Source organism: Brassica rapa, chromosome A01, assembly GCF_000309985.2.
Source record: "Brassica rapa cultivar Chiifu-401-42 chromosome A01, CAAS_Brap_v3.01, whole genome shotgun sequence".
NCBI lineage: Eukaryota > Viridiplantae > Streptophyta > Magnoliopsida > Brassicales > Brassicaceae > Brassica > Brassica rapa.
This window is the reverse complement of record NC_024795.2, coordinates 7,701,703-7,726,663: the sequence shown is the minus strand read 5'-3', so window position 1 is coordinate 7,726,663 and position 24,961 is coordinate 7,701,703. Positions and strand designations below refer to the sequence as shown.

Below are 24,961 nucleotides of genomic sequence, written 5' to 3'. Positions count from 1 at the left end.
TAGAGGCCGCAAAAAGTTTAAAAAAACCCCCAAAACACAAAGAGATTAACTCAAAGCTTGCCAACAATGGTGGACTTTGAAGTTAATAAACATTATAGGACAAGACACATCAAATTAAACTCCCCACCCAAGCGCTTCTTGACTACTAGAGTAACCAGACCATCAAGAGAATAGCTAGAGGCAAGTTCAGTCAAGCACTCACCGAAGTGGCTCAAGCAGGCATCGACAGAGGCGGCTGGCTTCCGCTCCGGAGCTCCACTAGAGGAGGAAGAAGCTGACAAACGAGCCCAAGCTAACGCAGCAGACAACGAAAAATGTAAACCTGAGTCAACGCCACTGAAAGAGAAAGCACAAGTTACGGTCAAGCGCAGCCGGTAAATAAAGCTCCCCATCCGGCTACACGACACAAAGGATGCGGAGGCGACAGCAAGTGAACGAAGAAGTTATCTGCTGGAGCTTGGGAGAAGGGGAATGAAGTACTGAAGGAGAAATAAAACTCCTTAAAAAGCAAGCGACCGAACAGAGTAGAGAAAGCTCATCCTTGAAAGCAGGTGACACCAATTGTGTGTTTGTGAGCTGATTCATGTTTACTCAAATTGGATGATTTATAGTTATGTTTTGAATTTATTTGACAAATGAATTGGTACTCAGCTCGTATGCGCTAGAGCCTATATAAGCTGCTTCGTAAAAAAAATCATATTATTTTGTTAGAAATTTATATGCATCAGTCAATAGCAAACTAACTTTTCTTTCTTTTTTGATCAAACAGCAAACTAACTTTTCTTTCAAAAAGAATAGCAAACTAACTTTAGAATTTAAATCGATATAGTGAATAGATGAGCTGAACTAGCTGAGTAGAAGAAAATGAGAAGTAGTACTGTCTATTGTCTAGAAGATCAGAACGAATAACGATGATAAATGACGCAAGGAGAGTGACGCCATTAACAGTCATTTCAAGTGTTAAAAGAGTAGGAAAATAATCTCTTAGTTAATACTTTCCCTTTTCATCTTTATTCTCTTTTGTCCTTTTAACAAAAACAAAATGATGTAGAAAATATTCAAATAATAAAATAATTGAAAGCGGAAATCCACGCGGAGAGAGGTTTGAAATGTCGTCGGTCCAATCTCTTGACTCATCCTGTCCCTTTGAAAATTTCTGCATATCCTTCCTTCAGATTTCTTTTTTTTTTTCAGTTAATAAATATGTTGATGATACTTATTAGTCTGTTACGGTTTCCCTACGCTGACAACGTTTCTTCTTATAGTAAAACGACAATGTCCTGTAAACAATTATGTGTAGTCGACAAAAACTATATTTCATATAGAAATAGGACGAACCTATTGAATTTTGATATTGGCGTTTCTTCATATTAAATGAGTAATAATTTATGCGCTTATCTTCATCATTTTAAGTAAGAAAACAAGTTTGTATTAGGTCATCACTGTATCGCCATTCAAATTAAAACTATATCAAAACCCGCACAATCGTGCGGTTTGCTTTTTCATTTTTCAATTGATTAAATTTAAGAATAACTATTTGTCCAAAAATTATATATTTAAGAATGGCTATGTTTTTAATTTTTATATTGTATTATTTGTTTATATCGGTAGTATAACTTAAAGCATAATTTTAGCACCGTATCTCATTTGTCATTTGGTTTTTATTTATAATTCTTCATTATTTAATTATACTATTTTATTTTATGTTTGAAAGATAAATGAATATTCATTTCTAACAAAAATTTTGTAAAATATTTGTAAATGTATTTTCAAAAATTAATCAGTTTAAATTGTTATTATCATTGAATAATTACTTTTTATATAATTTTATTTTTTGTTTACATCAATGCTAAATTAATTTTAATATATAATCATATTTTAGCATAATTAGAATTTAAATTTTTAATTTTCAGATTTTTTTTTTAAATCTTCTAAAAAGATTTTTCAAAGATTTTTTTGGATTTTTTAAAAGAACATTCATCTCCATTTTAAAAAAAATTGTAAAGATATTGAAAGATATTAAATTTTTATATAATTTCTAAAAAATGGTCTAAATAAAAAAATTACACGTAAAAAAAACTATGACTTCTGTTTTAATAGAAAAGATTAGTATAATATATATTTCCCAACAAACAAATTATATACATATATAAGAAATAGTATTACTTCCAACATATAAGTGGTCCAGACACATATGAAAATATTTTGATGGCAAATAAAGTTAGAAAGTATCAATCAAAGATATGAATGTTCGAATGGAATATCAATCTGACTATTTGAGATTGGACTTGGTCAGCAAAGACCTTATTATACTCTTATATTGTTACACAATTAAATTACTGTTTTAGTGGACTTGGTGTTCAAAAAAAAAAAACTAGAGCTTATCTTACGCAATATTAACAAAATATTACCAAAGCGGTTTTGAGATGGTGGAGAGTAAACACTTGATTACTCATTTCGTTTTTAATCAACTGTCATTTTATACTAATTTTTTTTGCCTTTTTGAAAACGCCGTTCCATGATTTCAATATGATCTCTCATTTACACATTACTAAAATGATAAGATGTAAAATATAATAGGCTTTCAAGGTTCAGCCTTGTGTTATAAAGGACATATTAGAATAGTATTCATGTGAAAATATTTAAACAGGCTTCTTGATCTGAAAGTTGAAAACATAAGTAGTAGGAAACAAGCAGTAGTGTAATATGTTACAGTTCTTTTTCGATCAAACAAATTCTATGGTTTGCAAAATTTATTCATAAAACTATATACAGGGACAAAACATATTTATAGTTTTGGTCATCACTATAGATAGGAATATACAAGATAAAGTATTAAAAATACTGTTCAGACAAATTTATCCACACCATCTTCTATTCATTTGCTATGATACTTTTACCTAGTAGTATAATTACATAGAATGTGCACATTTTCTTTAATTGTTGATACTATTGACATCACATATGATATATAGTTGATAACGGTTGTTTGTTGTATAATAATAAAGAATCAAACAAAAACATATATTGGAAACAAATAAAAGAGAATCTCAATCACATGTACAAAGTCACAGTTTTCAAAGGGTACATTGAAAGCGACAGTTGCTTATCACATTGTTGTCAAATTATTTAGTTAACCACTACACTTAAATAAATGACTTACTTAATTATAAGCTTATAACTATATTAACAAAACTGCAAAGTTGAATTGGTCAGCCTTTGACCTTGTAATGCAACCTCATTCACTACCACCACCATCCCACTTAAGGATATGATACACTTTGGCTCTATACTTCCTTATACCAAAGACTTTTCTTCACTTTGAAAGTTTTGTCTTTTTTTTTTTTAAATAAGAAAAATACATTACAAGATTAATTTATATATGGTCCACCACTTGGTCAAAATTTCAAACATTCAAATACAATGCCTTTATATTCCAAACCAACGCTCATCAGTTTCTCCACAAACATATAACACTTTCATTCTCTCATCATATGATTCCTCAGTCTCTTCTCATCATAGAATTCAGATAATATAACTTATAATTTTAGAGCCTAATAATAACTTACACACATTATATTTCTTTGTTCGAATAAAAATATACTATTTTGGGAAACATATATTCTAAATGGAAGGTCAAAAAGCTATGCTAGCTTGGGAGCAAAAGACACTGCAAAGCGAGGTCAGTCTTGGCCTAGAGGCGGCGAAGAAGCTTCAGGCACGACTTAGTGAAGCATCGTCGCCGTCATCCTTATCTTCTTATCCGGCGGCTGAGACGAACGAGATTCTCATAGAGCAGATACTCTCTTCATACGACAAAGTTCTTGTCATGCTAAACTGGTCTTCCTCGCCGCCCGTACAGCTTACTCCGGCAACTGTTGCTGTAGTTCCGGTGGTGAACTCCGGCGGAATTCCTGAATCTCCGGCGTCGATTAACGGAAGTCCGAGGAGTGAAGATGGAGGAGGTTCCAGCGAGAGTCATCGCCAAGATCACATGTTCAATTCCAGGAAAAGGTAAATTAAGGATTTACCAAAATGCAAAAATCACAATTCACCAAATTAAATGTTCTATTTCTGAAAAAATTAATTTGTATTTTGTTGATTTACTACAGGAAGATGTTACCAAAGTGGACAGAGAAAGTGAGGATAAGCCCAGAAAGAGGCTTAGAAGGACCTCAAGATGATGTCTATAGCTGGAGAAAGTACGGTCAGAAAGACATTCTGGGCGCCAAGTTCCCCAGGTAACATCATCATCAATTATCATTAACGCATCATCATCATAATCATCATGATGTTAATTTGATTGATCTGATCTACAGGAGTTACTACAGATGCACACACCGCAGCACACAGAACTGTTGGGCAACGAAGCAAGTCCAGAGATCGGACAGTGATCCAACCGTTTTCGAACTGACGTACAGAGGGACACACACTTGTCAGCAGGGGACACCTCCTCCTTCTCATCCTCCGCCAGCCTCGCCGGAGAAGAGAAACACCAGACCTAAACTCACCACCACTGCTCAAAAGCCTAACGACATTCTCGAAAGCCTTAAAACCAGCTTAACGGTTCGAACCGAGGGACTCGACGACGCTGACAACGTCTTCTCGTTCCCTAACACGCCGCCGTTTTGTGATTTCAGGACAATCAACGACGAGTTCAGTTCTCCCATCTTCGATGTTGTTGATTGGCTCAATCCAACAGTCGAGATTGATCCGGCCTTTCCCACGTTTTTACAAGAGTCGATCTATTATTAAAAATTAAAATGTAATAGAGAATAAAACCTAGTAACCATTTTATAGAAATCACTTTGAGTTCAGATTCTAACAAAATGCATAAAAAGACACATGTTCAACAGGACTTGAACATTATTTCAATTTCAAAGAGAGAGAGATATTCTTCTAACTACTGGTAGTAGCCGCAGCACTCTTCTTGTTGTAATCTTCAAGTTCCTTCTTGTATGCTTCCATCAACTTTGCTGCTTTGTTGTTGTAACTTTGCTTCTCTTCTTCACCCAATTCCTGCAATGTAATTTTACTTAGACGAGAGATATATGTTTATAGCAAATGAGTTATTAAAGGTAGAGTTGTGAATTAACATACCTTCCATTTCACTGAGATTAGAGCGGTGACCGTTGAGTTGCTCGTCCCTGGACGTTCTTCTGTCAAAGCTTTCCTTGCGTCTTTGCTGTGGACATAAGTTTTTTTTTTTTAAACAGTTAGAAATGCATTAAGCTCAGGATACTCTTGAGTCACATTTAGTTTAAGTTGGTACCTGAAGAGGATGAATGACGAAGCAGGCTTCTTGGGTTTGTTTGGGTCAACGTTTTCGTTCTTCTTCTTCTTGGTCTCTTTCTCCTTCTGCAATATACATTATCTTGATACCATTAGTCTCTGAGTTGTAAATTCATTTAGGCGAGACAAGGAAAAGTATGAGTGAGTGAATGACCTTGATCAGATTGTCGGTTTTCTCCTTCTTCTTAAGCAGTTGGAGAGCTTCCTGTTTGTGGAGTTTCAAGAGCTCCTCTTCTTCTTTCTTCTGGCTCATGGCCTCTTCTTCCTTCGTCCTCTTGTACTCCTCCATTGCTTGCAGGTATGTCTCCTTGTTCTTCTTTGCCACCTGTTTAATATCACACCTCAAAAATTCATTCACTCTCCAAGTCTTTATATAGCTATGAATGCAAACATATATATAAGAAACACAAACCTCTTCGTAGGGTGCTTTTTCTTTATCCGACAACTTCTTCCACTCTTCACCGGTCATCTTTGCGACCTATAACCACCGCTCCACAAGTTAAATTCAACATTTAGCAAAAAAAATGGATCTTGAGAGAAAGTACTTGAGATATACCTCTACAACGTTCTTGTTCTCTTCGCGTAAAGCAGCTCTCCTCTCGTTAGCATAAACCAGGAAGGCAGATATGGGATGCTTTGGCTTCAAAGGATCCTTCTCCTTCCTGCAAACCAAACAACATCTCTAATCAATTCAACCATTTGATGAGCAATTAGTATATTCATCAGTAGGTATATCTTACTTGCTCTTCTTCTTGATGTCCTGTTCACCTTCCTGCACAAACTGGAGATACTGATCAAGCAAATCCATAGCAGTCTTCTGCTTCTGCTCATCATCCAGAAGCTTCATGGCCTCTCTCTCCCGCTTCTCCTTGGCAATCACCTGGAGGTAAGCTTCCTTCTCCACCTTGTACCTCTCCTCGTAAGGCTTCTTCTCTTCCGCACTAAGAGACTTCCACTTAGCGCCAAGAATGTTCGCAGTCTCCTTGAAGTCAGCTTCAGGATTCTGCTTCTTCACTTCATCCCTTTGCTCCTTGCACCACAGTATGTATGATGACGACGGTCTCTTCGTCTCCGGACAATCCTTCTTCTTCTTCTTCTTCTTGTTCACCTTTTCTTGCTCAGCTTGTGTGAGAGATTGACCACAAGCAAACGTCTGAGAGAACAACACAGAACAATCTTGAATCAATGATCATAAATGATCTCAGATCTCAAATGTTCAATCGTATTTTTAGAATCAATGATCATAAATGATCTCAGATCTCAAATGTTCAATCGTATTTGTAGAATCAATCTCTAATCTAATCACAAAACCTAACCGAAGCGAAAACGTAAAGGCTAGATCTAGATCTAGAGGATAGGTATACCATGTTAGGTTTGAACTCCTTCATCTTCTGAAGCTTCTTGAGCTCCGTCTTGAGCTTCTCCTGCTCAGCGTCTCTCGTCACAAGCTCCTCCTCCTTCCTCCTCAGAATCTCGTCCTTCTCCTTAAGCAACTCCTCCGTCTTATCCTTCTCGATCTTCATCTTCTCCATCATCGCCTGCATCTCCATCAGATCTTTCTCGAACGACTTCGCCGATTTCGCCTTGGCGGAGACTGGGGACGGCGGAGTCTCCGTCGTCGCGATCTCGTTCTTCTGCTTCAACGCCTTGCGGCTGTTCCTCGATTTCTTCGTCGGAGCTGGATCTGCGCTGGTGGCCATGTCTCGAGTCGGAGAGAAGGAGGTTTCGGATGTTTGGGGATTGTGGTTTTGGGTGAGAGCCTCTGTAGATATTTTGAGGGCTTATATAAATTAATCTCCCAACGGTTCTTTATTTCGAAATTCAAATTAAAGGTTTTGGCGCCCGATGCTCCTTTATTAAATCTTTTTGAATTTTCATCTTCTTTAGAAGGAATTAAATCTTTTTGAGTTTCAATGTAAGCAAATACGAACGTTTATCATATTTGCTGGGCTTGGGCCGCTTACCCGTGGGCTAGAAACTCATAATAACTATAGATGGGAGAATGGAGTGGTTGACTTTGGTGGATTATTGGGCACATTATCCCAAACTCAAAAACCGAAATAGAAGAACCGAAAAAATCTGAAACAAAATAAGAGCATGATTAACTTCGATCTCTTAATCAAGGTTATTAACTTATGATTTGACACATTTTTTTTTACATTTTTCAGCTAAGAAACAGCTCTTATATCTCTTATTTAAGAGACGACTCTTATATTTTTTATTTAAAAGACGGTTCTTAATTTTTCTTAGTTAAAATCTAATAAAAGTTAAAAACCGTCTCTTAACTGAAACTAAAAATCCTAGTTAAGAGACTGGAGTTAATGATAGTCTAAAAAAATTTGATCAAAATTAACAAAATCAAATGGTTCTTACTTTTCTAAACTGAGAAAAACGGAATCAGGCTGAATCAAATGGGATATCCGAATATATCCAAGATATACTTTATTTATTTAAAATATCTTTTTAATAATTGTATATCTAAAAATATAATTTATAAATAAATAATTTTAAAAAGTCGGGTAGTTCGGTGTTTGGTTTACAACCCGGACCAGATCCAAACCATTTTCTAATTTCGTTCCATTTCTAGTTTTATAAAAAATAGAAAACTTGCCGAACTGATCCGATCCAGAAAATGTTTGTTTCTAAATGGTCCTAAACATCCCAACCCATATAATCCTTACTACAAACCCGGACGCCTAGCGCTATTCATATACTTAAGTGAATCATACCATATCATATACACTTTCCTCAAAACACACTTGTTTCGCATTTGCCGTTCTCTAATTTCTTATGGTTCTGTCTTTTCCGTTACGTTTTTCATTTCGGTTTCGTCTTTGCATAAGAAGCTGGAGAAGTGGAAAAGGATATCAAAGAGTTGATGTTTCAGAGACTCTGCAACACACGGAGAGGGTGAGTGTTTTTCTTTGATATGTTTGATGTTTTCACTAATGGTGGTGTTATATATGTTTAGGCTTATATTGAGATCAGTACTGACGAAGAAGGATGTTAATTTTCTGTGACATTCCGTAGATCAAACGGAAAGAAGCAGAAATATCGTTAATTTCAAGATTAAGAATGAAAACACGACAGTCCCCCATTTATCATATACACATATCATTGCATTGTTTCTGCTTTCTCCAAGACTAAAATGTATATAAGCTCAAACATAATTTCTATGAAAATCTCTCGATAACTGTATATATCGTGTTTTATTCTTTAGGTAAGATAATCAAGACACTTGAATATCAGCTCTTTATTTATATTTAAAAACTTGTAATACTTCTATACTTTTACTACAAGTCTTATTCAAAGGGAAACTTTATTGATGAAAACAGAAACTCGGGGATATTTATAAGATGTTCTTTAAGCTGTGGCTTTATTGTAGGAAAATAATAACGGTGTGGTCTGTGTAAATATTCAAACTCAAATTCGATTGTTTTTTTTGGGTCAAATTGTTGCATATTGCATTACGGTCAGGGAACTGAGAAGAGAAAGTTGAGTTGACATAACCGAAAAATTAGTTGAAAGGTTCGTTCGGTAAATTAAAAGGAAGAAGCGGAGCAAACATGTTAAGTGCATGGGAATAGCACGAGAATGGTACGTGAAATATGAAATTAAAGACATCATTTAATTTCGTTGTTGCCTTGTTGGTCCGTCTTTTAAATGTTAGTATTTATTATTGTGTCTCTGCCACTTTTCATGAAACCATGTCTCACTCACCTTCTACTCCACATGTTTCTTCTTACTATGCATTCTAAAATGTAGACCGTGTTTATCTACAAACATACACATATGTCAAAAGTGTTGATTATATTATTATATCTTGAATGTCGGTGGACCAAGGCTAATTATATGTTTGTATATATTTTTGGTTTTGCTTATGTAGTGGGAAAAAAATGTTAAATCTTTTGTCAAAAAAAAAAAAAATTATGAAAATGTATATTTAAAAACAAAAAATAATACATCTTCTATATATACGCACTATGCAGCATGTAGAAATTTATCTCATTTGAATTTATGATCATATAAAAAAATTATATATATTCTGAACAAGAGTTATGTAGGTCGACTAATTAACAGCAATACAGTGATATATTCTGTTAATTCTAATAAATGAAAATACGTAAACCTAATGACCCATATAATATGTACATAGCATATCTTCCCTAAATGGCTAAATTCAGCTTCGTACGAATACGATCACTATGTATACTTTTGGATAGATGTGTAAATCGATGAAAATGGAGGTGGAAGACAAGTAATGGTAATGAAAGTCAAATTAAAATGAGATACGGAAAATACGTTCCAAATACGGGAAAGCCAACTGAAATTTAGCAGGAATAGGTCAAAATAGCGTTGACAATTTGAGACAGTTTTTGACGAAGACAACCCTGGACCGGCGGCACATATAAAAGAAGAATCCTGGTTTGATCCGGTTCACAAGATTCCCCACATTTGGCGTTGGTTTGGTAGTTACTCTCCGAATCTAAGAATCTAGATGACACTTGGTTTAATATCAACCATTCCAGTATTCCACCAAGCTTTCTTTTTTTTTAAGCAACATACTCCACCAAGCTTATCTAAGGGGACCCAACATGTTTCGCGCCACCAAATGGACGGTCCAGATTCGATGGACCACGAGATTTGAAGCCGTTCATTTTCATATCTAAGACGCGCCATCATAGTGGGTCACATACATGGTCGTTAGTTATAAGTAGGGACCCGTTAGGAACGGCGAGGATTGCTTTCCAAGAAGTTTTTTACCTTTACTTTTTGTATAATGACCAGTTGAAAAGTTTTGAATGCATCATAATCACAAAGCTTTATCATGATATTTCTATAGTTCGTATAATTAGAAAATCGTAGAGAAGATCTCATGAAAGGTACACATTCATCTTTTGGAATAAATCTTACAAGAGCTATGGAATTTTGTGACAACCCAAATCTTTGCATGAGGGGACACCACACACATATACATGTATATCAAAAAAAATTATGTGCTGTATTGTGTGATTGCAAGCATATCCTGGCACATGACCGTCTTCAAGCCTTTTACGAAATTGGGAACGGGCACTGAGAAGTCGTGTGATTTTACTATTTTTATCTTTGAATAACGAAATATTATATATGCAACAACTTCTTAAATAATAAATATGCGGCAGACTATTTGAATACATAGTACTAGAGTGAATTGTCTATTGACAAACTTTGATAAGCTTGATTAACAAAACCATAGTATATATGTACATATATATGTGTGTAATCTAATAATTAAATAAGGTTATGTGAGTTTTCTTCGTCTTCATCACCCCTGGGATACATTTTATATGTAGCTAGAAAATTAAAAAATATATGTAGTAGAATGGAACATTGATGAGTTACATGGGTATGCATGAAAAATCACGTAAATCACATGAACATTTTCGGAAGAGGGGCCTAGCTATTGAATACTTGATAATTTTCGGATCTTCAGATACAATAGTAGATACATTCTAAATTCTCTAATAATCCGTACATATTTGAGTTGTGTGTGTAATAAATATGTGAAGCATTTCGATTCATTTTCTCCTTATAAAATACTATAATATAGTATTATATTACACTAGAAAATCAGCAACTTGCATGGTTAATTCTGAGATTGTCGGAAATACTTAATTTCTTATGAAGTTGTGTTCACATTTTATATATATGATTATTTAAAATAGTGTCTGAGAAGTGTAGCCTCTGAAGCACTCTAACAGGCAGAAGAAAAAAGGATATTTAGCGAAAGCGACACGACTTTGCTCTTTCTCGAGTAGTTGCGGGCCTTGCGGCTCTAGAGCCTACGTGCCAGTTCTTTTTCCTGCACTACTGTATTTCCAGTCTTTTTCTTATTTTCAGATTTTAGTTTAAATTTGCTTTATCAATTACATATGATGTTATTTGTGATTCATCAGATATCTCGATTCAAATTGTTAACCTAGATTATGATTGTACTTATATAGATATAACAGGTTTTAATAGGTCCCCAATCATTTCAAGAAAAAAAAAACTGAATGGGCAGGACCAACATTCGTCTACGTACAACACCCGATCATTGATTCCTAGGAAATTTAGGACCATGAGACGATGACATTAATCAAAAGAACATCCATTGTAATTACATATACCAAGTAACTAAAAATGTAACAAAAACAGCATCAATTACATTAAACAAGCTAATCAGCAGTGCATCGAACAAAGTGAATCCTGATTAATCAACGTCAACATTTCTTCAAGAATTACGCCAGGAGAAGATCCTGGTTCTACAAGCTCCATCAGCTCTTAAATAAGATTATATGGTGGACCAAACGCAGCTGAACAGATATTGACGTAGACTGGTGGTACATGCGTAGACCAAAACCAAACTTGCTAAACTCGTCGAATTTATTTGCAGTTCATGATTAATTTGAAATCGTTGATCAACTCATGACCAGATCGGACAAGACCAAGGCTATCCAACATCCTAATTTCTCAAGATAACAATGTTACGTACAACGCATGAATAGAATAACTATTATGAAGGAGATGGAAAAGAGGTAAATGATGTGAAAATAGGATACACAATTGAAAGAGTAACTCTCGACCAAATTCGACAATGTTGGCTTTTGAAACGTAAATGTTGGCCTTTGCGTTTAGGTTTGTATCAAAATAGATTTCAATATTTATCGAATTTATTTAAATATCAATATATATTTATTTGATCTTTGCTTGCATAACAATACAACCATATGCAAATGAAAATGAAAATGTGTTAAAAGAGTGCGAATGAAGCGTTATAGACAATCAACTACCCCAACTGTTTTATCTCATTTAAACCTCATGAGTTTCTAGGATTTTGATTTTGTGTTGTTGTGAATAAACTGCCAAAACACAGCTTCTATGATGTGCCACATCTTAAATCAACTTAGATTCTGTCTTCCTACTGTATCTAGTCTCTACCTGGCATTTCACAATATTTGTATTTTTGACTCTCCTATATATTCGTTTATAGTATTAGCCTGTAACCGTGTGGAATAGCTAAAATCATTAGCCTTTTATGATTAATTAGCCAGTTTAGAGAACAGAAGGCTTTTCAATTGTTCCCATCACGTGAGTTCACACGTGCCTCACCAACAACTTCAAATCTAAAAGCGAAAATGAAAGAATTTTCAGTCGACCAAAAAATTTAAAAGGTGATAAAGAGAGCCAGAGCACGTGGAGCAAAGAAACTCGACACCAAATACCGTTAACAAACGGACTTATTTAAACTTAAACGTTACTATTTATTTAATAATAAGACCATTAACTACAGCATTAGTACATTTGATTTATACTCTTATATAACGACAAAAAGAGAACAGAAAGCTAAAAGATTTTCAAATAACGAACATACAAAACTTCGCGAGTCCGTTTAGTAACGGCCGGGTAAACTATTTATTTTTATTAAACAGTCAAAAGAGGATCCGACCCGAATAGATCCCCAATATCTTGAAAATGGTCATCCACGTGCCAGTCGGATAACCCGGATCCGAAATCAAACCCGAAGTTCATATCCGTACACGTGTCAGCGAAGAGATCTTCTCCGAATAAGTCGCCGCCGAGGTAGTCGGGAACGACGGAGCTCCGGAAATCGAACAAGTCCTCGTCGGTGAACAACGGCGCCGAGAAATCGGAGAAAGTCTCTGACGCCGTCGTCGTGGAAGGCTCTTCCTTGACGATAACCGCCGCGGTTGGAGTAGAACTGTCGACGGCGAACGGTGATCGGAGAACGGACACCGGAGAGCAGAGGCCGTCGCTGCAAGTGGAGGAGGAAGCGACGTCGTCTTTGATTTTTCTCTTCCTCTTAACCGGCGACGGTGGTGGAGAAGAAGATTTAATCTCCGTCGTCGGGAAGTTAGTGAGGGCGTCGGGGCCACGGAGCTGAATCGCGGCGCTGTCGTAAACCAAGGCGGCTTCCTCCGCCGTGTTGAAAGTTCCGAGCCAGAGGCGTACGCGTCGAAGCGGGTCTCTTATCTCCGCCGCCCATTTTCCCCACGGACGCTGTCTTACTCCCCGGTATTTCTTCTCCGTCGTCTTCGAAACTTCCGGCGGAGAAGGAGTCTCCGACTTGACTACAACCGCTCTCTTCCTTCTCTTCTTGGATTCGATTTGACTGCTACAGCCACTAGCGCCTGTATCGAGAACGACTTCGTTTACGAACTTTTTGATACGACGGCGTTTAGAGGTGAGTCGTTGTTCTTCTTCGTCGCTGGAGGAATCTGTTGCGTCTGGGTCAGCGACAGAGATACGGAGAATCCTTGGTTGGTGGTTGTTGGTTAACTCCGGTACGGTGTTGGTTTTGTGCTCTGCGAATTTGATTTTCGGGAGAACGAGTTGCTTCTCTGTCTCCATTGTTATCTCTCTCTCTCCGTTACTTAGACTGTGACTGTGTGTGTTTATATCGAAGAAAGCATGTGAAAGCAAAAAGGAAAGAGACAAAGAATAAAGATGGATTTTTTTGATAAAGGAAGAAACTTGAGCAACAAGAGAGATAAGAGTGTGATGCTTCTCTGCGCAAAAGTTTTATCAAAGGACGAGTTTTTTTTTTCTTTTTATGGAAAGTCACAAAGCAAAGGCACAGAAAACTGCGAGAGATAAACCTTGTTAATAGAAACAAAGAGAGGAGGGTGGGGGGAAGAAAGCAAAGATTTTCTTGGAAAGTTGAAGAAAGGAGAAAGGGAAGAAAAAAAAGAGCTTTTTGTTATATTCTTATGGAATCAACACAAACCCACCGTTTGGTTATCGAGAGATGAGAGAAGAAATAAAGAGGAAGATGCTCCTTTTCTAGGAAATATTCTTGGAAATTTTTAGTGTGCAGAGTGTTTAGAAAGAGTGACACGAGGAAGAAGATGGGAGATTTAAAAGCGGCAGAGCACATGTAAGTAGATAGAGAAAGAGACTATTTTATAGGATCTTGAAACGGCTGATATAGTGTTTACTCCGGTTCTTTTCTTTTTGTTATTCATTATTTAAAAATTTTGGTATAATTGTAAAATAAAGTTTCTCCAAATAATCGCACAACAAAATCTATAAAAATATTTTTTTGTAGATACTTTTTGGATTTTTAAGGTGTCATACACAGTGCAAAAGAAAGAATGAATGCCTTAAATTTATGCTATATTCCCTCTGTTTTTAAAAGATGCATATTCTAGACTTTTCACATATATTAAGAAAACTCATTAAATATGCATTGTTTTTTGTAAATAACAATTTTCCATAACTTTTAGCCAATAAAAATTCAATAAACACCATTAATTTTTTTGAAACTTACAATTTTTCATAAAATCATACATTGAAAAGGTAAAAAATATATCTTTTTGAAACAAATTTTTTTTCCAGAACATGCATCTTTTAGGAACGGAGGGAGTATGATTTATAACTGTTGGGTTAAATAGCAATGTCAAATGAACAAAAGACATTTGTCAAAACTATACTTGCTAAAAATAAAACGTACATTTAACTGAAAATAGAAACATAGAGGGGAAAATATAATAGCTGACGTGTGTCGTCGACAACAACAAATTAACACTTTGTAACGCAAATACAATCATTTTAGAATTTGGTAAAGCTTTTTTTTTCAAAACGTCTACTTACTGCATTTGGTAAAAATAACGTTGTTTTGACCCAGCAAATTACAAGATATTTATGTTTTATTAAGTAGCCCATTAATTTCATTTTGAATATTCAACCAACAAATGATTAACGTGAGTAAAGAGTTAAAACTGGAAATTTAGTACTATTATTTCAAAAACAAAACAATAATTTTACATCAATATCGGAGCTAAATCAACAGGTAATTAGAAAGAAAATCTAGAATTTAATAATTTAAATAGTTTTGACAATTATCTCCGGCGAAAAGAGGGCGGCAATACCAGCATAAGTCAAATGAATGAGATATCGACACGTGTTTCTATAAAATCTGGTCAATCCAACGGCTGGGACGTGCCTTTGGGAGCTGACAAAGAGAAAAAAACATGTCATAGTATCATCCTAATAAATTAATTGTGGCAATTATATAAATTGATCTCGTAATTAGAGATTCAGGTCACGTGATACCGGAGACACGGCCAGTCCTACTTTTGACCAGAACACTTTAATTACTAACTAATGGCAGGTGATTAAGTCTTTAATCTAAAACCTCCGTACGAAGCTCTCTTCCCGTATTTACCATTACCACAGGGGTGTTTTGGTCATTATCACCGCCCAAGTTGCTTGTAAAAATCGAAAAACCGTTACGGCTAGTTCTTTACTGTTTTAACGTTTACCCAGTCCCTGTTATTACAGCTGGTGGCTAACGTGGCAGACAGCAACCTAGGACGTTGCGCCAAAGAAAAATGTACAGTAAGTTTTGGAATCACTGTATTAGTAGGTTTTAGTTTTTACGAATCATCATGATACTTACCTAAACAATGATGTTTCAATGGTATTGTTATAATTATTATACTCTAGTTATATAAATGTGTAAAAGATATTGGAAGCCCATGCTATATTGCCAAAGAAAGCAGCTAAGTTTTCATTGCAGGGTATGTGAACCATGAACCAGTTTGGTGGTCTTGTCTTTCCCTTTGCTTATTTTATTTGCGTCTGCTATGCTATACAGTTTCTGTCCAACATCTCTGATATACATAATGTCCAATATCATATATGAGTATATGACCGTATGTTCATATACTTTAATTATTTGGCTATTTGAAGTATTTTATATGTTATTTAAAATATGTATAGATTTAAAACGTCATTCAATCATTCATATATAGCGTAATAAAAATAGTTGTACTTTTAATGAACGTGGGTGATTAAAATTCTCAGACCTATATATTTTAAACATTATTTTAAAATGAGTAGAAACGTAAATAGACTACTGTATATCACTAAACCGGTCAAATCTGGGAATCATCCACTAGATGGTCTAGATGGGCAAATCAACTTCAAGCTATGTAATTATTCAGGAACCCCATAAAGGTAAAAGACACTAGTTTGTAATTGTACATGTGATTAGGAGAGGCAAAAGACTATAATAAATTTTCATTTGTCGACAGATCAAATTTCGTTTATGGAAATTATAGTACTAAAATAAATACTTCTTTTTGGGTCAAAACTAAAATAAATACTAGGATGATGAAAATGAGCTGGTCCACATCATTACACAATCATAAGTGTTTGTGTCAACGATAACTCCATAGAAATTCGATATCGCAATGTACAATGTACACATTTTACGTGAAAATCGGAAGTATTTGTTTTTTATACTGGACAAGCAAAAATATAGCGGGAGACCATTTTGGATGAAAAGTTGTCTTACATGATATATTGAAAAACGAACGGCAAACAAAATAAAAAGTTACAAATAACATTCTGTAAACCAAAATTATACGTAAAATAGAACTTTCTATAGTTTAGTTTAAACAATTTGCTACTTTTATTGAATTCAAAAACACAATATAAAAAATCATAAAATGTTACTAGGGAGCAACTGTAAATAAAGGAATGGTTATGTAAAAGGATAACCTATAACAAAAAGAAGAAACAACTCAAGTTTATAAAAACTATTAACTAATGTCAGGTAACTTTATGATGATTTTTTATAATGCACAACTCTATGTTCCAGTTTACCCTGTGTTTGGTTAGAACCAAGTTGGAATAACTTAACAAGATTGAACATAACAAGATGATACAACGGGTTCGTTAAATAAATATGTTCCACATACTTCTCTCGACAACATCACTTTACTTATTTTTCACCATAAGTAGTATAAACGTGTATATATGAAACGGATGATGTTGTTGAGCTGAGTTATAATAGCTTATGGCCTTAAGATCTCTCACCGAATATGAATGAAAGTTAGAATCTGAAGCCAAAGAAAACATAGACCGTACGGACATATTTGTCCAAGAATACACCGATCTGAGAATACAAGAACACTCGTTGGACCGACGATGGCACACTGAGCCCCATTGTGGGAGTGGGAGCCACCTTTCATCTACTCTCTCCGTTAGTCCGCTAACGGCGCCGGTTATCTCTGTTCGAGGCCTTTTCTTCTATTCGGTCCACTTGGTCACTTCCTCCCCTCATGTGACGGCTGACGTCCTATTCTCAGTTTCCTTTTTGTTTTTATTTTTGTTTTCTCCTTAGTTTTTGTTTTTTTAAAGGACCATCTCTAAAATTAAAACCCATGAACTTTGACAGAGGAAAAAATGGGAAACTAGGACTCTCACTTAAAGCACTTCTAGAGTAAAAAAATTAGATAGAAAACTTTTTACTCCTTACTCTACAACTTTGCCAATCAAGTAAAAAAATTATTTAAATCTTTTCTTCTAGTTACTATTCAGATATTCAGATATAATAAAATCTACACACAACTTTACCTTTCGTATATAAGAGTAAACATATTTACTCCAAATTTATTTCTTTCCCGCTTTTATTTTTTTACCTTTTTCGTCTATTTATTTTTTCCCATTTATTCTAAAACATCTGATCACACTCTAGATATAGCAGATAGAAAAGAGAAAACAATAAAAACAATAAACTTTCTTTACTTTTTACTCCTTCTGTTTTTAAAAAGATGTATTCCCTCAGTTTTTTAATATAAGTCGTTTAGAGAAACTTTTTTGTTCCAAATTATATGTCGTTTTCAGTTTTCTATGTAAAATTTATTAATAATTAATATTGTATGGCCAATGGTAATATATCTTTTATTTTTCTATTGGTTGAATTATGGTTAGGTAAATAATTAATGATGTTTTTGTTTAGAAAATATAAGAAATTAATGGTTTTCTTAATATACGTGTATAGTTGTAAAACGACTTATATAAAAAAACGGAGGGAACATATTCTAGACTTTTCACATATATTAAGAAAACTCATTAAATATCCATTGTTTTTTGTGAATAACAATTTTTCATAATTTTTAGCCAATATAAATTCAATAAACACCATTAATTTTTTTTTAAACTTACAATTTTTCATAAAATCATACATTGAAAAAGTAAAAAATGTATCTTTTTGAAACAATTTTTTTTCAGATCATACATCTTTTAGGAACGGATGGAGTATTGTTTACGAGAAACGATTTTATTCCACATAAATGTAGATGAATTTAGCGAGATACATATTTAACTTTTTATTTTTAATTTATTTTCACTCACTTACTTTCAATTCAGCTATATTCTACCAGTCTCATCCTATAATAAGAAATATTTAGTTTTTCGGAAAAAAATGCAAAACAATATCTAAAGAGAATAAAGTCATACTTTGGGACAGAAAAAGTTTCGGTGATCAATGCAAAATAACATGAATAGCAGGGTAGTTTGTGAGTTGTGGTGTTAAGTATTATACTTTTTCAAATTTTTGAAATTAAATCACACTGAAATAATATAGTTTTGATATTAAAATGATTTTATGGGCTGGAGTTGCCCTAAACAAGTGATTGTTGAAATTGTTTTCCACAAATTTAATTAAGAGTTAAAAAAAATATTTAATTAAGCGTTTATGTATTATTGATATGTAAAATATGAAAAGAAATAAAGGTCTCAATAATACCCAGTTATCCTTCTTAAAGGTACGCTGTGTACCTCTGGAAAGTGCGTCAACGACGCTGGTGATGAACATATTAAGGTTAGCTTAACTTGAATTATTCGAGAAAAGGAGCTCACAATCATACGTTTTTGTGTTGTTTAATGAGTTAGGTTATGGCAAAATACATATTTAAAGATTGACTTTTTGAAAAAATCTATTTGGATTGATATTATCTATTCTATTAAAAAGGAATCAGTTTTGATAAATCTACTTATAAAGGTTGTTTGGACCCTTTTCTTTTATTATGTTTTGGTCTAATCCTATTTATTATAACAAACCTTATCGACCGAAAGGACATCAACATTTATTATAACAGCATGTGAGTTTATTTATCGGACATGTAAAGAATATTTTTAGAATATGCCATCGTATGGTCCTGGACAAATCGTTATATTTAATTAAATGAGATTATTATCTTACCGAAAAACGCCATCGTATATCTTATATAAGCAATAATATAGCTTTATAATAACTACAGATTAAATCCCTTTCATATATTTGCTTTTATATTTTTATATTTTGATAGTTAATATATATAGATATATATATATATATATATATATATATATATATATATATAGTTGTGTGAAACAATCTTTCCAATACCAACAGATATATTTACACTTCATAATTCCTACACTATTAAACAAACAAACATCATTTTTAAAAACATTTCAACAAAATTTCAAAAACGCAGATGCTTGATCACATCAATATAAATCATGATGACTCTAATCTTAAAAAAATTATATGAAGACAAAATAAAAATTAATTTAAACTTTTATTTTTGCCAGAAAAAAATCCGCGCTTTCTAAGGGCGGATCAAAATCTAGTTATTATATAAAAATATATACGGCTTGCAGATACTTAAAACGGACTATCAATATATAGTCTATGCAAGTGTGTCGATCGTATATAGGCAAAATATTAATATTGATATATTCTTAGTCACAGTTTTCTTTCAAAAAAAAATCAATAATCATATCAGGCCACATAGTTATCAAGTTAAAAAAAGTTTCTGCGATTGTAGATCATGTCATCTCTCTGAGAACTCCTACACTTGGATGCTAACGCATTTCGATCCTACTCAAGGCCCGGAAGACGTAGAATTTCGTACTGACTAAATGACTAGTGAGTAGTAAATGTTGACAAAAAAATAAAATGACTAGTGAGTAGTGACTCATTCATGTAAGCTACAGATACGAGCGTCAAACGTTAAATATATGATTTTGTATTGGTGTGTTATCAAAATATGGACGTTATTACCTTATATTTATCTAATCAAATGTTAAGATAAAAACTTATACTAATCTTTTATCGGAATGTGAAATATATATAGGTTAGAGAAGAGACATAATTTTTACATTTTTGTTTTGGTCAAGAGACAAGTTATTTTAAATTGCAAATATTTTAAGTGAAGTGGAGGTGGGGTGGGCGGTGAGCTAGCAAGTGATTGTCACACTTTGTCATGTAGCGAAGACAAATCTCAATAAATATTACCATGTTCAGTTAATAAGCTACTACTAATTAAATGTAATTAGGGAACCCTCAAATTATGGCCGAGTCACGAATTCCTTTCCACACTTCCTCACGACCCTATTGCCGGCCAATTATATATGTACGTCAAGCCCTTTTTGGTTTGTTAAATACAACCATGTTGGGTTTGCAAATGCATTGCATAATAAAATTAGATTGGCTAATCTCACTATTAATTAAATTTATTAGGTTAAACAACGTTTAAAAACCGTGCTTGTCGCGAAACCGTTGTCCGCAATCAAGTTTTCTTATGATAAAAATATCTGAGAACCAGTTCACTGCTATGACTATTAAAGATGTAGACATGGGTCGTAATGGTTCATATAAATAATTGTAAACTTTATATACATGATTTTTTATGTCATTGTTTAATTTGTGGAAAAACTTCGACAAACTACACATATTCCCATGAGATAGTAATGTTATAAGTTTTGTTATTCCCTTATATTCGGTGTCATGAATGCAGAGTTTGAACCGTAACGTTCGGTTCCATATAAAATACTTTATATACTTCATGAGAGAATTCATCAATCTTATAGATTGTATGAATATTGAATTCATTATATACCATTTGCTAGGATGTTGTTTCATTAGAAATGTTGAATACAACTACATTATTTGTAATATGTATAATTATCCATGTGGAAATAAAAATATTTATCCATAAAGAATATTAATACTAGGAAGACAAAAAAAAATTCGTTGGATATAGTGTTTCTTAGATTTCCATAGTACGGCAACAGTAAGAATGATCTACATGTTACAAAAGGTTTTGAGAAACCAAGTAGAATGTAAGATTCATTCTGAAAAAACATAAAATGACAAAAAGAAATACGAAAGGTATACTTTATAACCATTCTAATTTTTTTTGGGAGCAAATATAACCATTCTAATTAAGTTTTTTTTCTCAAAGGAGAGCAGAAGAAAGAACTAAAGTGAATGTACAGTGTATATAGTTCATTTGCCTGACCCCGTATTTTAAGGGACAACAGGCAGCTAAATTTAAATATAAGTTTGGCTACATTAGTCGGGGAAAAAAATCAAAAACTTTTTGGAGCTAGAAAACTCATAGCACAGGGATGATAGACTAAAAAGCTTTTCAGTTTTACCAGGAAACCTGGAACCATTGGTCTGTAATCGTTGTTTTGGAACAGGCATGAAATTGACCTTTTACTATCACTAGTATTTTGTAATTACATATCAACAAATGAAAGTTGTTTATTTATTGCCGAAATTTAAATTCAATAATCAACTCCGTTTGTGTAACTTGTCAACACAAATCCAAATAAAGGTTTGACTCTGACTTGAGAAAAGGCAGAGAGTAACATATGAGTAAGTGGATGTTGACTGTTATGTCTATTCTCATTGTATTTCTTCAAATAAATGGAGGGACGAAAGAAAAATAACCTAAGCAGACAAATAAGCAAATAATAGATTAAAACATCACAAGAATTGAGGAAATAAACAACTGATATACAATTCGAAACTTATATTCAACTAGTTTTCACGTATGTCATTTAAACATTCGGATTCGCCATTCATATCGCATGCTGCGTTGGTCAGCATATAAAGTTCCATGTTCGTTCAAAACAAGTAGCATTCAGTCTAGTAGTCTTCTGTAAGATGTAAGATTACTTAAGTGAGATTATGTTGTCTAATTAACTTTCACCACTGTCCAAAAAAGCTGACATTTTAACAGTGGAGTAAACAAAGAACATGTTGATCCAACGATTTTGTGGGGACGTGGGGATTTATATAAAATTGACATATACATACATACATTTGAGATTTATTTATTTTGTTTTTGCATTCTAAGTTTATAATTTCGCAACTTGGAAAGAAGAAGAGCCCTATTGCAGTATTTGAGCAAAAGACACGTCGTTTTCTGGAATTAGACAAATCATATTCACGTTGTAACTTGCCTTATCTGTCCCCTTCCTATTGTAATCTCTGCCACCTACCTGTTCCTCCTCCAAAACACAATCACGACAAAACAATGTTTCAATTTTGGCTGACTCAGAAAAATGCTATTTCAGCAAAGTAGCAAGTATCGAGATACAAATAATTACTTTGTTATTGGATTTAGAAATAAAATAAAAATAATTAGTCTAAAACCCATTCTAGTGACCATATTAGCCTGGTTTGTTCAGTCATTGCAATCTCCCATTGTGAATTGTGATATTCTAATGCGATTGCAAATCATAATAACTTGTTATTCACAGCTAAAAAAATTAACGAATATATTTTAAATTTCTACGATTCCATGACTAAATTGGAAGATACTAACTCGGAGGTTTTCTTTCATTCATTCCTTAGAACTGGTCTTTGGTTCTCAAAACCGGGTTTGAGGCAATTTCATTCAGTTGTTCGGGTTGTTCTGCATCTCTTGGTGTTCTCGGTGAGTCCTCTTCCTTGGAATTAACACAACTCAGCACCACAATGTCGTTGATTTCTTTGGTGGTGTTGCTCCTTTTCTTTTCTTGTGCAGGTTGCAGAGCTTCTTAGGCAACTGTCCTACCGGCTACCGCTATCCCAGACCGTCTTTGGTTCATTGCTGGTGGAGGTGTTGCCGCGTTGGAGGCGAGTGTATAGTTGGATTCTTCGCATGCACTTCGATTTGTGTCTCTCAACCTTTCTCTCCTCTATTTCATCTTGCCTTCAATAATGCTAATGGTTACAAACTTAAACGAGCTCATCAAGAACTAGATACTCTAGAGATGTCACGGGAAAATTTTGGCATCGAGTAAACGAGGTGAATTTCTCATTTTCGTGGCTACTGTCAAAGGATTGTAGTTGATACTCAAGGATACTAAATTCGGTCTAATGGTACGCACTGAGCATATGAGTCGAGCAAAGTTAGATAGGAAATAGTTGGAAATGTGCAATTTTGTGTAAGTCTGTTTGTAATCAGATCTTTATCCATGTTTTCAGGTTCAATGAATCTACATTATTTTATTTTAAAAAAATGGACGATGCTGCAGTTGGCAAACGAACAACATATAGGGTCCGATTGGTACTTAGGTTTTAGAAGTTTTGTGGTTATGTAAAACCATTAAAACCAAAATTTTGCCAATCACTTGCTGAAGGCTTTAGAAATTTCTAAAGTCTCAAAAGCCACTCTGAAAAAAAAATTTGTTCACATTTTCCTAAACCCACTTTTTAAAGCTTTAAAGACGTGTGCGTAATATTTTTTCCAAGCAAATAAAAAATAACAAGCAAAAATAATTGGAAAACTGATTTGAATTAGGTAGTTAATTTTTTGTTACCAAAAAAGGTCATAACCTACTATTATTATTTAAATTTTAATTTGTTAAAGATTTAAATTCATTATATACATAACTGAATATCATTAATTACTGGTTCAAATCAAAAACAAAATAATCAAATATTATTTTTATAAATTTTAATATTAATCAAATTCAAATAAGAAATAAAATCATTGTTATTTATTTTCTTTTGATAATAAATCAATAAAATATTCTATCACAAAAATCTAGCAACATCTTTGACTAATACATTTAGAGCATGACTGGTTCAAACGCAGCGGTTGCGGTTGCGGCTGCGGACGTTTGCGGATGCGGGTGGTTGCGGATTCTAGTGGTTTTAAGAGATTTGTACGACTGGTTCTGCGGTTAGAAATTGGTACGTTTGCGGGATACTTATGACTGGTTAACTACCAAATGCAGCAGCGGTTAAATAATAAATTAACAATATTTACATTTTATATAATTATAAAAATATCAAAAATCATAATATTATAATAAATATGAAAATTATATTTAGAAAGTTATAGTTTAAAATTTTTAAAATTATAGAAAATATTTTTATTTCAAAATTTTATAATATTAATTAAAATATAATTGATATATTTTAGTATTTTTATAATTCCGTTTTAAAAAATTTATTGAATATTTTTGTTTTTGTATTTATATGGTTTTTTAAAAAAAAAAAAAGAATTATCCTCCCGCAACCGCCCGCAACTGCAAACGCTAGCTGGAACCAGCTTTTGATTTTAAGAGGTTCGGAACGGTTAGAAATGATTTGTAGCAGTTTGTATGATTGTTTCGAAACGTTGTCAACCGCTACCAACCGCAAAAGCTGCATTTGTGGGTGGTAGCGGGGAAACCAGTCAAACTTAGCCAATAATTTATTGTGCGTTATGTTACGATAATATAACTTCCTATTTTTGCTGAACTGAAAAATATAACACTAAAAATATTATAAATACTGTGAAAATTTTGATAAAAAAAACTGCCCACTATAAAAGGTTTAAGTAGGTTTCAATCTTCTGAAGTCAGCATAGTTTTACAATAATGAGTTTGTAAAGCTTTTGATACCAATCATACTTTAAAAATATTTAGACTGATAGCCAGAACATTTAAAATCAAAATCTCTACGGTAAAAATTCTAAATCGTTACCAATAATCAGAAGCAGTCTAGACTCTAGGCTCTAACAAACCGTACCAATAAACCCAATATTTCTAACTCACACAATCTGCACCCGCAGGCCATAGCCAC

General features: G+C 33.7%; 3 protein-coding genes and 1 long non-coding RNA gene across 4 annotated transcripts; 2 read left to right on the top strand and 2 right to left on the bottom strand.

Annotated features, from left to right (window-relative positions):
* Nucleotides 1-2,874: 2,874 nt before the first annotated feature.
* LOC103861423 (probable WRKY transcription factor 53) lies at nucleotides 2,875-4,815 on the top strand. Its single transcript, XM_009139132.3, has 3 exons — nucleotides 2,875-4,014; nucleotides 4,113-4,241; nucleotides 4,320-4,815. The coding sequence occupies exons 1-3, from the start codon at nucleotides 3,629-3,631 to the stop codon at nucleotides 4,753-4,755; spliced, it is 951 nt and encodes a 316-aa protein (XP_009137380.1). The 5' UTR covers nucleotides 2,875-3,628; the 3' UTR covers nucleotides 4,756-4,815.
* LOC103861435 (high mobility group B protein 6) lies at nucleotides 4,775-7,063 on the bottom strand. The gene is made up of 8 exons (XM_009139142.3): nucleotides 6,657-7,063; nucleotides 6,033-6,445; nucleotides 5,849-5,954; nucleotides 5,705-5,770; nucleotides 5,447-5,617; nucleotides 5,273-5,358; nucleotides 5,101-5,185; nucleotides 4,775-5,019 (listed from the first exon to the last, which is right to left on the bottom strand). Exons 1-8 carry the CDS (start codon nucleotides 6,990-6,992, stop codon nucleotides 4,900-4,902), a joined length of 1,383 nt encoding a protein of 460 aa, XP_009137390.1. The 5' UTR covers nucleotides 6,993-7,063; the 3' UTR covers nucleotides 4,775-4,899.
* Nucleotides 7,064-12,551: 5,488 nt separating this feature from the next.
* Nucleotides 12,552-14,408, bottom strand: LOC103861414 (ethylene-responsive transcription factor CRF2). The gene has a single exon (XM_009139122.3). It carries the CDS (start codon nucleotides 13,681-13,683, stop codon nucleotides 12,736-12,738), a length of 948 nt encoding a protein of 315 aa, XP_009137370.1. The 5' UTR covers nucleotides 13,684-14,408; the 3' UTR covers nucleotides 12,552-12,735.
* A 3,768-nt stretch (nucleotides 14,409-18,176) lies between these two features.
* LOC108869134 lies at nucleotides 18,177-23,402 on the top strand. Its single transcript, XR_001955410.2, has 2 exons — nucleotides 18,177-22,841; nucleotides 22,932-23,402. It is a non-coding gene; the product is annotated as an uncharacterized LOC108869134 (long non-coding RNA).
* Nucleotides 23,403-24,961: the final 1,559 nt, after the last annotated feature.

Coding starts and splice junctions, on each gene's coding strand:
- LOC103861423 (XM_009139132.3), top strand. CDS start 3,629: ATGGAAGGTCAAAAAGCTATGCTAGCTTGGGAGCAAAAGACACTGCAA. Junction 4,015..4,112: donor ATGTTCAATTCCAGGAAAAG/GTAAATTAAGGA, acceptor GATTTACTACAG/GAAGATGTTACCAAAGTGGA. Junction 4,242..4,319: donor CTGGGCGCCAAGTTCCCCAG/GTAACATCATCA, acceptor TCTGATCTACAG/GAGTTACTACAGATGCACAC.
- LOC103861435 (XM_009139142.3), bottom strand. CDS start 6,992: ATGGCCACCAGCGCAGATCCAGCTCCGACGAAGAAATCGAGGAACAGC. Junction 5,618..5,704: donor AAAAAGCACCCTACGAAGAG/GTTTGTGTTTCT, acceptor GATATTAAACAG/GTGGCAAAGAAGAACAAGGA. Junction 5,020..5,100: donor TAATCTCAGTGAAATGGAAG/GTATGTTAATTC, acceptor ATTACATTGCAG/GAATTGGGTGAAGAAGAGAA.
- LOC103861414 (XM_009139122.3), bottom strand. CDS start 13,683: ATGGAGACAGAGAAGCAACTCGTTCTCCCGAAAATCAAATTCGCAGAG.